This window comes from Mchenga conophoros, linkage group LG12, assembly GCF_057382185.1.
Source record: "Mchenga conophoros isolate Kocher_MC1m ecotype Shallow Benthic linkage group LG12, M_conophoros_male_GT1.1, whole genome shotgun sequence".
NCBI classification, from domain to species: Eukaryota; Metazoa; Chordata; class Actinopteri; order Cichliformes; family Cichlidae; genus Mchenga; species Mchenga conophoros.
The window spans coordinates 873,187-890,035 of record NC_140537.1 but is presented as its reverse complement, the minus strand read 5'-3'; the positions used below and the strand labels follow the sequence as shown (position 1 = coordinate 890,035).

Below are 16,849 nucleotides of genomic sequence, written 5' to 3'. Positions count from 1 at the left end.
CAGACCTGTGATCCAATGTGTCTGACTCGATCCAGTGACATGTGATGCCAATGAAACTTCTGTGATGCGCAGTCCAGATATCTGCTGTTGTGCACACATTTTGAGTATGTAGAAGAATTTCAGTTATTGCTTCGTTCATTTTTTGGAAAGGTTTTCTCAACACGAGTCATCAATGTTTTTCTGCAAACAGGACTCCTGCCCCCACTTAGTCCTTCAACCGTCTTACGGAATGAGGTGTTCTCAACAGTAGAAAAGGGCTGCACTTCATTGACTATGAAGTCAAATACCAAGGAATTTACTCTCCTTTGGCTGATGGCTGGAGTGCTAAGGATGGCTTGTTTGAGAGGAGGAGAGGCTGTGTCTTTGCCACTTTGTTCATCACCATGATCCGATGTGTTTGCTTTGGGTAAACTGCGTATAACCCTGGGATGCGTCCTCTGGAAAAAAAAAAAAGAGAGACCGAACAAAAGACAAAATATTACTGATGAAGAAATAGTTTTGTATTCGAGATCACTGCAAAAAGTGCAGCCTTACCTAATGTCCACTAAGGTTGGGCGATTAGACGAATATATCGACTATCAACAATAGGTTGAGCCTTTCGCCGATTGTGTTTACAAGACGAATTTTTTAATTTTTTTGCCCATGAGTAAGTATAATAATAATGTTGGTTGAAGGCAAGAGAAGCAGTCAACGGGAAATATAATAGTGATGTTTTAACGGCATGAACAAATGCAGCGATTCATTTACTCAAACTCAGAATGAAAGAACAGCAGTAGTCTATGTTCAGGAAAAAACAAAACATTTAATTTAAATAAAGAAACCGCAATGGTTGGTAGGGATACAAAGAAACTGTCTTCTTCTTCCACTTTAACTGTGTTCCAGTGTTTATGTCTTAGACACTCGACCAAACAACAAATAAGTTAAAAACCAAAATGTCACTTCCAGCGACCATAAAAAAATATCAGAGGTAAAGTTAAGGTTTTTTGTGCAATTTGGTGCATCTCAAATAAATAAATGAATAATCCAAAAAAGGAGCAATGTTAATACAGAAACTCCAACAAGGAAAACTTTCTATTTATGTTCTAGATGCGCAAATCAGTCCGTGCATGATTACATTACTCCGCCCACTAACAAGTCACCTGCGCGAATATGTTGGTTATCATCATTTGTTTGACTGACGATTGTTGGTTGGAAAATTTTTAAATCTCGCCCAACCTTAATGTCCACCGTACTGTTAATCATTTTGGGATTGCTTTCAGAACTGCACACGATAATTTGAAGCTAGCAGGTTGTTAATGCTATCCATCAAGTTTAACAGTCTATGAACTAACTTTAGCTAACGTCAGCTAACATTGTTAGCTGATGTCAGCTAACAATGTTAGCTAAAATCACAGCAATATCACATCGAAGCTACTGAAGTGGCACATAGCCCAGGTAGCTACCACAACTAAAATGAGATATTTGCAGTAGGCTAACGTTAGTTTTTAAAAATAACTTACTTGATTTGTTAGGTTGGAGGTGGAGTTTTTGGCGAGGAGAGCATCTTCTTTTTTTGCATTGCACTGTTAAATTTCGCCCATCCCTTTCTTCTTTGAATATGAAATGGTGTTGGAACTTCCAAGTCCGAAACTCTGTTGCGCTGGCGCTGGCTCCGGGTCCATCGTGTGATTGACGCCACCAACAGGACGCGTTTTCTTTTTACAGCCTCTTCTCGCGTGTTTTGTTTGGGTTTCCAGCCGCAATGCGCAGCGTGGAATGACCAGAATTACAGAGGACTGCCATGTAATCCATTTATAACAAAGTAACTGTATTCTAAATACCACCCTTTTAAACAGTAACTGTAACGGAATACAGTTACTCATATTTTGTATTTTAAATACGTAACGGCGGTACATGTACTCTGTTACTCCCCAACACTGATCGGAGGGTTGGTGGTTCAATCCCTGCTGAATATACTGGACGGGATACTAAACCCAACTTGCTCTCTGATGCATCCATCGGAGTGTGAATGTCTCTGAATGTTAGATAGAAAGCAGTTAAATAGAAAAAGTTTTTGTGTGAATGGATGAAAGAGCCTAGTTGTGTAAAGCTTTGAGAAAATAGAAAAGCTCCATTTAAAAACCGTATATATGGACTGCCCAGCTGATTGGCCAATGTCAGACGAGAATAAAAACAAACATTGGCTACTCAGAGCTTTAGACTCTTCCTTCCACCCAACCCTTTCTACATTTCCTCAGTGCAGTAATAATATGTTTATAGCTGCTGTGGTCTGCGTCTCATCACACAGTTGTTGTCTTTGCATTGGGGAAGAAGCACTAACAATATACAGGCTGGATTCCTGATTAGATGCTCAGCTACACTAAGCAGCTGAACATGTCACTTCTGTCACGCTACACTGCTCGTTCACTTTCTGCAGCCTGCCCATCAGCTTAGACTCAAACCTCCAGCTGCTGGGAGGAAAACCGTCTCCACTTAATGGTTACGACATGATTAAATCGTATATGTGTGTGTCTTTGAATGTGCGCTTACACTGCTGTGTAGTGCTGTTTCTAAGCCACCAGGTAGTGTTACTCTTTAAGCTTTCACATAGACTGCTGTGTGTTTTCCTTTAATGCTGACCTCAGATGTAGGATCAGCATCCCCGCTCTCTCCTCCCCAAAGCAACCTGCACGCCTCTGACTCTCTGTTCACGGTGACTAACCTTTATATTTTACTTTTAATGACCAATATTAGATTTGCCCTGTAGCTTCACACTAGGCGTAGTGTAACATTAATCTTTATGTAACACAGAGATTGCTGTGGGGCACTAAAATGGGGAGTCTTTCCACATGTCTGTTTTAAAGTCATCATGTCTCTCTGAGTAAACATGTCATCATAGATCAACATTACTGATAAGCAGGCGAAGGAAAAAGGAGGAAAAGTCACTTCCTCTGATGATAACCTGTCCATATACGCTGCTCCTGACAGTTTCAGTTCTGTAACTGGTAAACAGAGACTTCTTCACATCTTTGCATGTTAGACACTAAAGTGCAAACATGTGTAATACAAGAGAGAGCAGTCGATCATGTGACTTCCTGGATCAGCCACAGCAATGTCTCCAGCTAAGTCCTGCAGTTGACCAGCTGAGTATACATCTGTGTACAGTAGCTTTAGTCTTTCCTTATGAGATTGTAGATTATAATATAATGCAACCCTTTTGATGCATATCACTGTATCGTATGTAATAGTATTGTACAGTGTGGCTGTATGCATTCCCTCTGTATGTTAGGAGTCAGCAGTTCACAGCAATGACTGTATCAAATATAACACAGTTGATAGAGTCATTGGTTCAAATCAGAGAGAAATCCATTCGGGTTCATTTCACGCTGCTAACATGAGAAAAGGTCTTTAATCACTTCACCTTCATGACGGCGCCTCACCTCTCATGCAACAGGCTGAATTACATAGATACATGTTATATAGTGGTGCAGCGGATCGCGGTTGATCCGTAATCTGAACCGATCCCACTCCACGGTTCGGCACGCACGTGGTCCGAAGATTCGAAAAAGAAGAAAAAAAAGTATGTGTATGGTGGCGTGGTGGGTCTGTCAAGCGATAGCTATGGCCAGCGCTAGCGGTCCAAGTGGAGGAGCAGAGGAGTTTGTGGCATTTAAGCAGCCCTTTGCTGCCCAGCCCGACCGGGCTAAAGCTATTACAGAAGCTACTGGGGTGTTTAGCTGCAGACGGGAGGCCGTATTCCTTTGTGCAAAACAAGGGGTTTAAACTATGATGAATGTGCTTGAGCCACGCTATGATATCCGGTTGCGCGTCCACTTTAGTGGCAAGATCATTCCAAGCATGTATGAGCAGGAGAAGTTTAAAGTTATGGCTGAACTGTCCCAGGCATCTTCTGTTGCCCAACTACTACAAATGGGTGGAGCTCCAGGGCAGCGGAGTGCGATGTAATGAGCGGTGTGTATTATTGTAGGGTCTACCTTACAATATAAAGCACCTTGAGGCGACTGTTGTTGTGATTTGGCGCTTTATAAATAAAACTGAATTGAATTGAATTGAGTGGTAGATACAAAGCCCTATACTGCACTATATTGTACCATAATTTTTTTTAATAACTGCGTGGAATGAGTCTTGAGTTGAATGTTTTTAACAGGCAAAAAATACTTCAATAAGTAAATGTTAAATTTTTGTCTTTTTTCTTTTTTTGCTGATCCGAAAATTGATCAGATCCAAACTGTGAGATTTTTGATCCGTTGCATCACTAATATGTACACATAAATAATTAAACTTACACATCAAATTATATCATATAAATTACAATTCACTGGTTTCATATTTAAAAAAATATGTAATGTAAATTATTCGTTGTTACCAACCTCCTCTCATTCGATCCTGATCTTTTCATGTCTTGTGCCAGCTGTAGATCGACTGCTCAGCCCGGGAGGGACTGTGTGGTCACAGAGCAGTGATGGATCCACAGTGGATCCAGCCAAATCTGTTCAGGGGGGGACTGATCAAGTAATAAGAACACATTTAGGAAAAGCCACAATCCAACCAGACTGTAACTTGCCCATCGTCAATGTAGACGACGTGTTATCAGATGTGAGCCACGACACCAGTGAGGAAATATCATGTGATGAGCCTGAAACCTGCTGTCCAGGCCAACATGGTGCAGCCCTGTGTGAGAAGCCTCCTTTGGAAGCCAGAGATGAAAAGGGTGCTGCCTTTCTGATGAATAAATGTGTGAACCAACAGAAAGAAGGCAGCTCTGCAGTTTTCAGCGGATCAGGTCCAGAAAAATCAAATCCTAGTTGTAAACACATGGATCCCACTGCAGATGTCAGTGGTTCAAACAGTGACTGCAGTGCAGTGGTAAAGAACATGGCAGATGGTATTGGTGGTGTCTCTTCTACACGGTCACCATGCCAGTTTCTTAACAGTACAGCACCTGTTTCTGCTACAGAGCCACACTTTGACAGAGTTAAAGCGTGTGCAGCATCCAGACACACGAGCGTTTACAGAAACCATGCTCCACCAGCAGCCCACTCCGTCACTGAAAATCTGCATGCAGACGTCTCCCAAAGATCAGATTTACTGAGGTGTGACGACACACAAACATATTCAGTGGAATCCAACCCCTCAGGCTCCAGGCTATCCAAAATGTCAGCGTCAGTGAGCAACAATCACAAAGTCGTGCAGTGTAAAGATACGTTAAAGCCTGACACTCGCTCCTTACCTAAGACAAGCTCAAAGCTGAAACACCTCGGTTACTCAGACAGTCCTGTGTGGAGGAGTAACTTCAGACTTCAGGTTGAAAGTGGTCCTTCCACACTTAAAGGTTTGAGTATTAAAAAGAAGAACAGCCCAGAGGAGCCTCTTCAAAAACTGTTGGGGAGTCCAGTCCCTGCAGATACAAAGGCTTCCTTCAGACAGTCAACAAATCCAGCAGCTGTGGTAACCATTGGGATTTTGAAGCCCACTAACCAGCCTGATGTCAGGAGTGGCCTAGCTGTGGCCGGAGCAGGTGACACAAAGCAAATAATGACTGAGCATGGAAATTCAGATGGAGCTTTGCAAACTGTGCAGCTGCCCAAAAAAGATATGCACGTAGGTTACGAAGCAAAAGCTGAATCACATGGACCTGCCACTCAGAGGACATTCATGGAAGTGCGACTGTCTTCCTCATCATCATCATCATCATCGTCAGCAGCAGCAGCAGCTATGTCACATAGAGACAAAAAGGTTTCAAAAGAAAATAAACACAGAAATGATACAGATGCACGATTAGCAGCAATGCATTCATCCACTGTCACCGCAGAAGAAAGAACAGCTGCCTCGGTCACCAACACAGCATTTCATTCACTGTCTTCTACAGCAGCTCATTCAACAAGTAAAGGTTTCAAACCTGTGACAGTTATGGAGACAGAAGAGACAGCGAAGTCCAGCACATCCAGACTGTCCACACAGACCCTGTCCACACGGACCCTGTCCACACAGACCCTGTCCGCACACACTGCCTCGTCTGCAGATTACAGTCCTTTCTCTGTCCGACATAAAATCAAATCCTTTGAGAATCTGGCTAATGTTGACAAGCCCCTGGTGAAAAGCAGTGATCCTCAGCCGTATGCGCTGGCATATAGAGCCCCGCTGAACCAAAGGATTGCAGGTTATATGGAACTGGTTAATGCTGTTGACTTCCGGACACGGCAAAGGAGTTTTAGCTCTTATGTGGAAAATCTGCTTCCAGCCACATCCTGTTCTCTTCGTCTTCGTAAGTCTTCTAAGAATGAAGTTCACAAAGCTCCAGATGGGGCTGCACCACACACTCCTCCAGTGCTGCGCAAGAAACATGGCAGACTTCTCTACAGTAGGTTACGGCAGCTCAGGGCTCTCAGCATGCCTGAGCTGGAAAAACTGTGCAAAGAGGACGTTGCAGGAGGGTGCAGCAATGCAGATAAAACAGACTCTGACACCCAGTCCACTATAGCCCCAGTGACTGACAGCTTTCCAACCTGTGCAACTCCAATGAAAGCAGATTTGAACAGCGTTAACCACAGTGAGGCTGAAGTCACTGAAGAGACTGCTCAGAGGACCCGAGAGACCCATGGCCGGCAGCTCGGCTGGTCCATCAGGTGAGACTTTAAACCAGTCATTGTAAATCACAGCAGCTGCTTTGCTCCAAACATAACTGTGAAATGTGGGTGAAAAAAACACATTAAATGTCCTGATTCGATGGCTTTTTCTCTGCAGTTTAGAGGAGCTGTCGGCTTCACCTGTGAGTCAGTGTAAACTGGAAACACTGCTGTCCTCACTAACAGCGAAAGCTTACATATCAACCCTGCTTCAGCAAACCAAGGTAATGTCTCACTGCAGATACAGAGTCCAGCTGAGTTTGAGTGTTCTTTATTTGTCTCTCTGTGTGTTTTGCAGACTAACAGAAATACTCGTCTTGTTGTCCTGAGTAAAGGAGAAGGTTCAGGACTTGGTTTCAGTATTGCTGGAGGAGTTGACCTCGAGCAAAAGGACATAACTGTAAGTACAAGATGTTGAATCTCTGTTCAGATTCACATCCTTCAGATTTAAACAATAATGTACGGTGACTGTTGCAACAATTTAAAGCACATTTTCTTGCACATTCATTTACTTGCCTTGAATGCCTCACTAAGATATGAAGATTCAGTTAGTCCAGAAAATCTCAAGAAAAGTTTCTTCAAGAGCAAAATGCACCAAACAGTGTGACAAAGCCCACTCTGCTGAGGGAAAGTTCATTAGAGTCACCAGCTACAGAGGTCAAAGGTTACCAGCAGCTCAGATTACAAAACACAACAAGCCTTTCAAAACTTCAAGCAGCAGACATTTGAGGACTTACAGGATCTATTAGGACTTACAGGACGTTTGAGGACTTACAGGATCTATAAGGACTTAGAGGACGTTTGAGGACTTACAGGATCTATAAGGACTTAGAGGACGTTTGAGGACTTACAGGATCTTTAAGGACTTACAGGACGTTTGAGGACTTACAGGACGTTTGAGGACTTACAGGACGTTTGAGGACTGACAGGATCTTTAAGGACTTACAGGATCTTTAAGGACTTACAGGATGTTTGAGGACTTACAGGACCTTTGAGGACTTACAGGACCTTTGAGGACTTACAGGACGTTTGAGGACTCACAGGACGTTTGAGAACTTACAGGACCTTTGAGGACTTACAGGATCTTTGAGGACTTACAGGACCTTTGAGGACTTACAGGATCTTTGAGGACTTACAGGACCTTTGAGGACTTACAGGACCTTTAAGGACTTACAGGACCTTTGAGGACTTACAGGATCTTTGAGGACTTACGGGATCTTTGAGGACTTACAGGACCTTTGAGGACTTACAGGATCTTTGAGGACTCACAGGGTCTTTGAGGACTTACAGGGTCTTTGAGGACTTACAGGAGGTTTTAGGACTCACAGGATCTTTGAGGACTTACAGGACGTTTGAGGACTTACAGGACCTTTGAGGACTTACAGGGTCTTTGAGGACTCACAGGACCTTTGAGGACTTACAGGACCTTTGAGGACTTACAGGATCTTTAAGGGCTTGCAGGATCTTTGAGGACTTACAGGACCTTTAAGGATTTACAGGACGTTTGAGGACTTACAGGATCTTTGAGGACTTACAGGGTCTTTGAGGACTCACAGGACCTTTGAGGACTTACAGGGTCTTTGAGGACTTACAGGACCTTTGAGGACTTACAGGATCTTTGAGGACTCACAGGACCTTTGAGGACTTACAGGACCTTTGAGGACTTACAGGATCTTTAAGGACTTACAGGGTCTTTGAGGACTTACAGGAGGTTTTAGGACTCACAGGATCTTTGAGGACTTACAGGACGTTTGAGGACTTACAGGACCTTTGAGGACTTACAGGATCTTTGAGGACTCACAGGACCTTTGAGGACTTACAGGATCTTTAAGGGCTTGCAGGATCTTTGAGGACTTACAGGACCTTTAAGGCTTTACAGGACGTTTGAGGACTTACAGGATCTTTGAGGACTTACAGGGTCTTTGAGGACTCACAGGACCTTTGAGGACTTACAGGGTCTTTGAGGACTTACAGGATCTTTGAGGACTTACAGGACCTTTGAGGACTTACAGGATCTTTGAGGACTCACAGGACCTTTGAGGACTTACAGGACGTTTGAGGACTTACAGGGTCTTTGAGGACTTACAGGACCTTTGAGGACTTACAGGACCTTTGAGGACTTACAGGATCTTTGAGGACTTACAGGACCTTTGAGGACTTACAGGATCTTTGAGGACTTACAGGATCTTTGAGGACTCACAGGGTCTTCGAGGACTTACAGGAGGTTTTAGGACTCACAGGATCTTTGAGGACTTACAGGACCTTTGAGGACTTACAGGATCTTTGAGGACTTACAGGATCTTTGAGGACTTACAGGGTCTTTGAGGACTTACAGGACCTTTGAGGACTTACAGGACCTTTGAGGACTTACAGGATCTTTGAGGACTCACAGGACCTTTGAGGACTTACAGGATGTTTTGCTAACATTTTGGTGCCACAGCACAGCTTCAGGTCCAGTGGAGTCTTGATGGCTCAGCCCTGTTTTGGCAGCAAAGGGGGACTGACACAATATTAGGCAGGTGGTCATAATGTTGTGTTTGATCAGTGCACTTTATTAGTTCATGGCAGATGCAGAAAGGACTGGTTAACCTGAGAGCAACAGTGATCGACTGAAATCAGTCACATATTGCTCAGTGAGTAACTGTCACTGTTGCACCAACTCACCGTGACCTCTCACAGTTTTGTAAAGGCCATGATCCTCCAATAATTCAGGAGACCCATCTGCTTAATGAACACATAATAAATGTATTTAATACATGACTGAATGATATGTATTATTAATATGTTTTTGTCCTCAGGTTCATCGGGTCTTCACGAAAGGTGCAGCTGGTCTTGAAGGTACAATCCAAAGAGATGACAGCATTTTATCCATAAATGGCACCAGTCTGGAGGGTAAAACACACGCAGAGGCTAGATCCTGTCTTCATCAAGCCAAGCAGTCCAACCAGGTCTTAGTGGTCATTCACAGAGACAAAGACAGTGTGCAGTGTATCTCTGACAGACAAGCCTCGGCTACCCAGAAGTCTTTGGAGCGTAGCGGAGGTAGGTTTCCATCTCCAGTGGGTACACAGAGCTTCCTGTAATATTCTCATTGGCTGTAACGTCGGTTTTAAATCACTCTGATGCTGTCTGACTTAGAGTACTTCTTTCGTCAGAGCATTTGACCCTTTTAAATACAAACATTAACCTTGCAAACAGCTCTGCCCGTGGTGTGGTTTCTGCAATCAGCTGAAGTCCAGCGGTCAGCAGCAGCATCCTCTCTTAGGTTTATATCTAACTTCTGTCCTTCTTGGTGTGGGATGTCTTTCAGCTGTGGATGTCAGTCCAGATGGTGCTGTAACAGTGGAGCTTCATAATACTTCTGTTGGACTGGGCTTCAGTCTGGAGGGGGGCAGGTCTTTGAGCCACGGAGACAGGCCTCTCACTGTCAAACGCATCTTTAAAGGTGACTTTTTCTTCTCAGACAAAATGCACACACACTGTGACGTCACAGTGTGTGTGCCGCTGTTAACAATGAACACAAGGTTTCCATGTGACGTAAACTGTGTCTTTGTAACTGCTGGTGTCACAGACGATAATGTTAACATGAATACTGATTCTTGTTTGTTAAAGATTTTATCACATAAACCTTCGGGCTCAAACATAAACATAATGCTACATAGATAACTAGCTTAGCAAACAAATTCAGCCTGGTGTGAATCACAGGGAACATGACTAAAGTCGTTCCACCTCCTGTGTTTCAGTGTACACTCCTTCCTGGTTTCATTCATGCTTTCTTAAAAAAAAATCCCAAAAAGGTCATTCTCTTATTTTGTAGGTGCATTTGTAATGAACAGCAGGGATCAGGGGATAGGGCACACTCACTGCAATTCTTGGGACTTTAATCATGAAGCTACAGCAGCAGTTCTGCTTGCATTTGCACAAACTTAACGTATATTTTTCCGGGTCTTTAGCCACAGACACAGATACTTTCATCAGTGGGACACAGAGTGGACGCTACCTTTGTGTTCGTTCATTCAGTAAAAGTTAGTGATTGAAGCCGACTTCAGTGCAGTGTTTGAGCATTAGAAGAGAAAGTAAACACAGCCATCACAGTGAGATCAGTTTATTTTCTTTACCCCTAATTTCTTTAAGAGCTTTAATAGCTGTAGTGCTACTGGGAGAAACACAAAATCTAAGCTGTTTACACTGTGTCTGCCTTAAATCAAACAACGTGACTGTTATAACAGCATTGACATTTCTGTTTGGATGGAAACTTGTTTCCCCCACAGCATTTTCCTCTTGTGGTCAAAATTTGTTGCATAACTTAAAATTTGTGGCACTTGGGTTAGCACGGTTACCTCACAGTAGGAAGGTCCTGAATTCAGTTGTCTGTGTGCACGTTCTCCCCGTGTTTGCCCGGGTTCTCTCCGGCTTCATCCCACAGTCCACAGACATGCAGTCAGTCGGGTTGGGTTAACTGGTGATTCTAGATTGTCCACAGGTGTAAATGTTCGTGTGAATGGTTGTCTGTCTTTCTGTGACAGACTGGTCACCTGTCCAGGGTTTACTCTGCCTCTCGCCCTATGATAGCTGGGATAGGCTCCACCCCCCTGCGACCATGATAAGGATAAACAGAAGAGGATGAATAGATGGAACGCTGGAAAGTTCAACAAAATCAAACTTTACATTTGTTGAACTTTGACCTCAGTGACCATGACAGCTGCATGCGTGTTTTCTTGGAACGGCCACACTGAAAGTAATGATTGCAGTGTATCCTGTGTGAAAGTACCTTTATTATTTATTTAAACACAAATCTTTGACTTAATTCAAATAATGAGAGTCTGTGAGATATGCATATATTAGTGGAGAAATCAGAGGCTTAAATCTAACAGACACTGACAGGGACGATTGGTTATAGCCAGGTGAATGGCCATCTCTCAAATCATAGCTATAATTTGAATATATCTTCAGCGTGTAGATCATAAGTAGACCAGAGTAAAATAAGGAGCTTTATCTGAGTCTGAATTGCTGTTCATGTCTAACACAGGAGGAGCTGCAGAGCTTTCCGGACTTATCGAGGTTGGCGATGAAGTCCTGTCTATCAATGGCGGTTCTCTGGAGGGACTCATGCACCATGATGCCTGGAAAATGATCAAAGCCACTAATGAAGGGCCTAACCAGCTCCTCATACGCAAGCAGAGCAATGTGATGGTAAAAAACAAGGAAACGGAGTCCTGACAGGCTCTACTGTTCAAGCGGATACGTTTAAAAAAAGCAGTTATACATTTTGATGGTTGGACTTTTTGGTTAGCCTTTTTAAAATATCTTTGTATTTAATAATTGGCTGGACACTATTGTGGTGCATAATACGTAATTATGATTTTTCGAATGAAGAGTTCAGTTTATTTATAATAAATTAACTTTTGAACACTCAGAAATAATACATTTGTAAGGCATTCCTTTTTTAAAATAAAGTTGATATGTTGACAGAAAATTTGCAGGTGACTGTGGCTCTAGCATTCCAGCTTATACATCCACACTATATGCCTCTGTACCTATTCACCTATATGGACATCAAGACGAGGGAGCTCTTTGCCATTAATGGAGGAGTTCAGGTATCGGGTATGAAGGTAGCCGATATGGACAATGGCTCCATCCGGTGCTGCAGCCATCTTTCCGGTGCTGGACACAGATATGTATATATATATATACATGTATATACACATGTATATATATATACACATGTATATATATATACACATGTATATACAGCTAGAGGGCATATATGGTATCACTCTTGGCTGGAAGCAGTGCTTAAACAATGGAAAAAACACAAACTTTGTCCAAAAACCTCTCATGTTTAGCTGTTTTCCACTTTTTCTTTGGTCATTTTAGCCTTTTTTGGCCAGGGTGAAGGGAGCATCTGCCATCAAACAAGAAGACAGCTGCATGAAACTACCACGGTGTTTGCTAGTTCACCTTACATGCATTAATGTAATAACGTGGTTAGCCTACTCAACGTAAATTACACACGAACAACATTAAGCTACTCACGCAGAGAAGAACGGCTGCTGCTGCATCATCATCCTCATCATTTCTGCTACACTGGCAGGGCTAGGGGCCAGGACTCTATTCTTCGGGTTTTTGGGGGATGTTGCTAACTCCGGTCCGATAACAGGCACCACACCCGCAGTAGATGTGCTCGGTGTGAGGTCTCGCAGCAAGCTATCAAATACGGCGCATTTTTCGGCTTTTAAAAAAAACGCTATGCGTCGCCAGGTGTTTCATCAGATTCGAGGTGTTACCTCCTTTGACAGTATCACAGTATCAGCTTAAAGCACTTGTTGCTGCTGAGTTTGCATCTTTTGCTGTGAAGTACAGCCAGACTTTGACCGCTTAGCCTTGGGCATTTTTAATCTGTAGTTCTGCTCTAAAAGAACGTACGTACCTGGACCCGCCTACTATCATTGGAAACGTAAAATGATTGGCTAGAATTCAAAGTGTATCACAGCTCAGGAAAATAAAGCACCGAAATAAAGCACCGAAATGTGCGCTGCTTTTCGGTCTGGTTACTACCGTTTATGTCAGAACCGGTGCCACCATGGCACCGGACACCGGTACCCATCCCTATATATATATATATATATGTATACGTGTGTGTATATATATATATATATATGTGGCCACCATCGTCCCTGTACCCAAATCCTCCACCATCTCCTCATTGAACGACTGGCGACCTGTAGCCCTGACCCCCATCGTAAGCAAATGCTTCGAGAAGCTGGTCAGGGACTTCATCTGCTCTGCACTACCCGACTCACTGGACCCTCTACAGTTTGCATACGGCCACAACAGGTCCACTGATGATGCCATAGCCCTGACACTACACACTGCCCTGTCACACCTGGAGAAGAGAGACACGTATGTGAGGATGCTGTTTGTAGATTACAGCTCAGCATTCAATACCATCGTTCCCTCGAAGCTGGACAGGAAACTGCAGGATCTAGGACTGAGCAGCTCCCTCTGCAGCTGGATCCTTAGCTTCCTGTCTGACAGACGCCAAGTGGTCAGACTGGGCAGCATCACCTCATCCCCCGTCACACTGAACACTGGTGCTCCACAGGGGTGTGTACTGAGCCCTCTCCTGTACTCCCTCTACACCTACGACTGCACAGCCACTAACAACTCCAACATCATTGTGAAGTTTGCGGACGACACTACAGTGGTGGGTCTTATCACCAACGGTGATGAGACGGCTTACAGGGAGGAGGTCAGCGCCCTGACCCACTGGTGTCAAGACAACCATCTCACCCTCAACGTCGCAAAGACAAAGGAGTTGATAGTGGACTTCCGGAGGTGCAGAGAAGTACACACCCCCATCACCATCAACGGCGCTGCTGTGGAGAGAGTGAGCAGCTTCCGGTTCCTTGGCGTACATCTGGCTGAGGATCTTACGTGGTCAGTACACACAAACAAAACAGTGAAGAAGGCGCAGCAGCGCCTCTTCTTTCTCAGGAGACTGAAAAGATTCGGCATGAGCCCCCGCATCCTCAGGACCTTCTATCACTGTGCCATTGAGAGCATCCTCACTGGATGCATCACCACCTGGTATGGCAACAGCACCGCCTACAACTGCAAAGCTCTCCAGAGAGTAGTGCGGTGCTCTGAACGGATAATTGGAGGTGAGCTTCCCTCCCTCCAAGACATCTACAGGAAGCGCTGCCTGAGGAAAGCGGGGAGGATCATCAAGGACTCCAGTCACCCCAGTCATAAACTGTTCAGACTGCTTCCATCAGGAAGGAGGTTCTGCAGCATCCGGTCCCGTACCAGCAGACTGAGAGATAGCTTCTTCCACCAGGCCATCAGACTGCTGAACACGTCATAGACACCTCAGCTTCACTACTGGAACTTTAACATTATGCACTCCACACTGTATATAAATGCCACTTGTTTTGCACATGTCTCACTCTGTATATTTTATATATTTTATTATTATTATTATTATTATTTTATTTTATTTTTTTACTATTTAATTTGTAAAAATGTGTATACACACACACACACACACACACACACACACACACACGTAGGAAAATATTTAGTATACACATCCAGAAATGCATACACTATTATATATTGTACATATATTTATTAGTTTCAGGTTGGCCATTCTTGTATTTTGCTCGTTTGTGTTGTTGTGTTTGCACATCTCTGTTGCTTGTGGGGCTCGCACACAAGAATTTCACTCGCATGTGCTGTGCCAGTGTGCCTGCACATGTGATGTGACAATAAAAAGTGATTTGATTTGATTTGATTTGATTTGATTATTTCTGACATTGACCATTGGAGGGCGCTAAAGTGCACAAAATGTTTGTCAGCAGCCTGAATGGCCCACAGGAAGAAGCTGTTTTTGAGTCTGTTGGTGTGGGAGGTGATTGATGTGAGGGGCCAACCAGAGGCCAGCGGGTCAGACAGGTGCTGAGTGGGGTGCGAGGGGTCACCTGTGATGGCCCTGGTTTTCCTGAGACAGGAAGATCTGATGATGGCCTCGAGGGGTGGCAGAGGGCAGGCAATACATTTTTTGGTCAGTGTTAATTACACTCTGCGCAGCTGTCCTGTTCTCAGCTGTGGCACACCCAGCTAGTAGGAGAGCACGTGCTCCGGTAGAAGGCCAGCAGCAGCAGGTTGTTCTTGCTGAGGACACGGAGGACGTGCAGCTGCTGCTGGGCCTTCTTCACCAGGGTGATGGAGGTGTGGGTCCAGGTGAGATCAGCTGAGATGTTGGTACCCAGAAACCTGAAGGTGGAGACAGCTCCACCTGTTCTCCATGTATAATGAGAGGGGAGTGGACCTGTCTGTGCCTCCTGAAGTCAGTTATGAGTTATTTTGTTTTAAAGATGTTCAGCTTCAAGAAGCTAGCTCTTGACCTTGAACAAACACAGATAAAAGCTAAAATGGAGCAACTGGAAATTTAGCCTGCAATTGCAGCATCCAGTGCAAGGCTGAAAGTGTTCGAGGAGTGATTCACGGAGGAGTCCTTTTAAAAGGTGAAATATATTTATATATTTAATGATTAGATCATTAAAAAATCGATACTTCACAAATAAGTTATGTATTGGCCCAAATGTTGATGATCCCTCATTCTTCCAGATTGCAGCCTTGTTCTTGGGGGTGATCTCAGCCTGGGACTAAATGAAGAAACACAGCAGAACCTCAGCGCTGTCAGCAGTCCACAAATATAATCAAACAGTCCATGAGCGACTTTGGGCTTTGCGATGCATGGCACTCCTTCACCTCGACATTAAGGAATTTTCTTTCTTCTCACATGTCCATCACTCCTACTCTCATCTGGATTATTTCCCATCAGCAGCTCACTGCTCAGTGACATCTTAGACACTGAGATTCACCCTAGCCATCATGCTCCTGTATTTCTAACACTAAGACATAAGAAGAATACTACACCACGTAAAAACTGGGGATTTAATACATCACTGCTCAAAGATGAAGGCTTAAAGAGTGGACTTTATATTTAGACTATAATGAGCTGTGTGGAACATCAGCATCTGTTCTCTAGGAATTCAATTCAGTTTTATTTATACAGCACCAAATCACAACAACAGGTGCCTCAGGGAGCGTGTTATTGTAAGGTAGACCCTACAATAATACATACAGAATCGCTTTTTTAATATAATTTTTTTTGCCCAAAACGCCAGAATCTCAGGTTAAACCTCACAAATTTCCAACAACCACCAAACAGCTAAAACAGTAAACGAGAGCAGGAACACGGATTCTGCACAAAGACGTAAACACAAAGCGCCGACGGATCAGAATCAGTGAGATGTCGCCCTTCTCACCCGACGGCACGGACACGGTCGGGGCTGAAAGGCGACAGCTCGCTGATTCCGGTGTTTCGGCGGGTCGAGCTTTGTGTTTACACCCTTTTTGCGCTGATTCAGAAGCTGCAGGTTTTATTTCTCTCCAAACGGTATTGACTGAACCAGCAGCAAAAGAAGATCCAAACTACAGATAAACATCGTCATGAATTCACTCTGACTTTTGCTGTTTTGCTTCCACCAGGATAAAATCACACTTTGTGCACAGCTCTCTCTCTCTCTCTCTCTCTCTCTCTGTACTTCAAGAACAGTTTCTTAAAAATCTGTTTTCTGCATTATTCGCTTGCTTGTTACGCACAAGTCTACCGTTGTTTACAGGCTGTCGGACGCTGTTTTTTTTTCCTTTTA

The 16,849-nt window shown here is 43.8% G+C and overlaps 1 protein-coding gene across 4 annotated transcripts in view; it reads left to right on the top strand.

Annotated features, from left to right (window-relative positions):
• Positions 1–12,226, top strand: part of pdzd2 (PDZ domain containing 2) — a 94,725-nt gene extending 82,499 nt beyond the window's left edge. For 3 of the 4 annotated variants that reach the window (XM_085293217.1, XM_085293218.1, XM_085293219.1), the window contains 6 exons: positions 4,412–6,626; positions 6,745–6,850; positions 6,925–7,026; positions 9,425–9,668; positions 9,937–10,071; positions 11,656–12,226. In XM_085293217.1, the coding sequence (XP_085149343.1) occupies positions 4,412–6,626; positions 6,745–6,850; positions 6,925–7,026; positions 9,425–9,668; positions 9,937–10,071; positions 11,656–11,846 (2,993 nt within the window). In that variant the 3' untranslated portion in view covers positions 11,847–12,226. Of the gene's footprint in view, positions 1–4,411; positions 6,627–6,744; positions 7,027–9,424; positions 9,669–9,936; positions 10,072–11,655 lie in introns of those variants that run through there. The other variant, XR_014894566.1, reaches the window with a different exon arrangement.
• Positions 12,227–16,849: the final 4,623 nt, after the last annotated feature.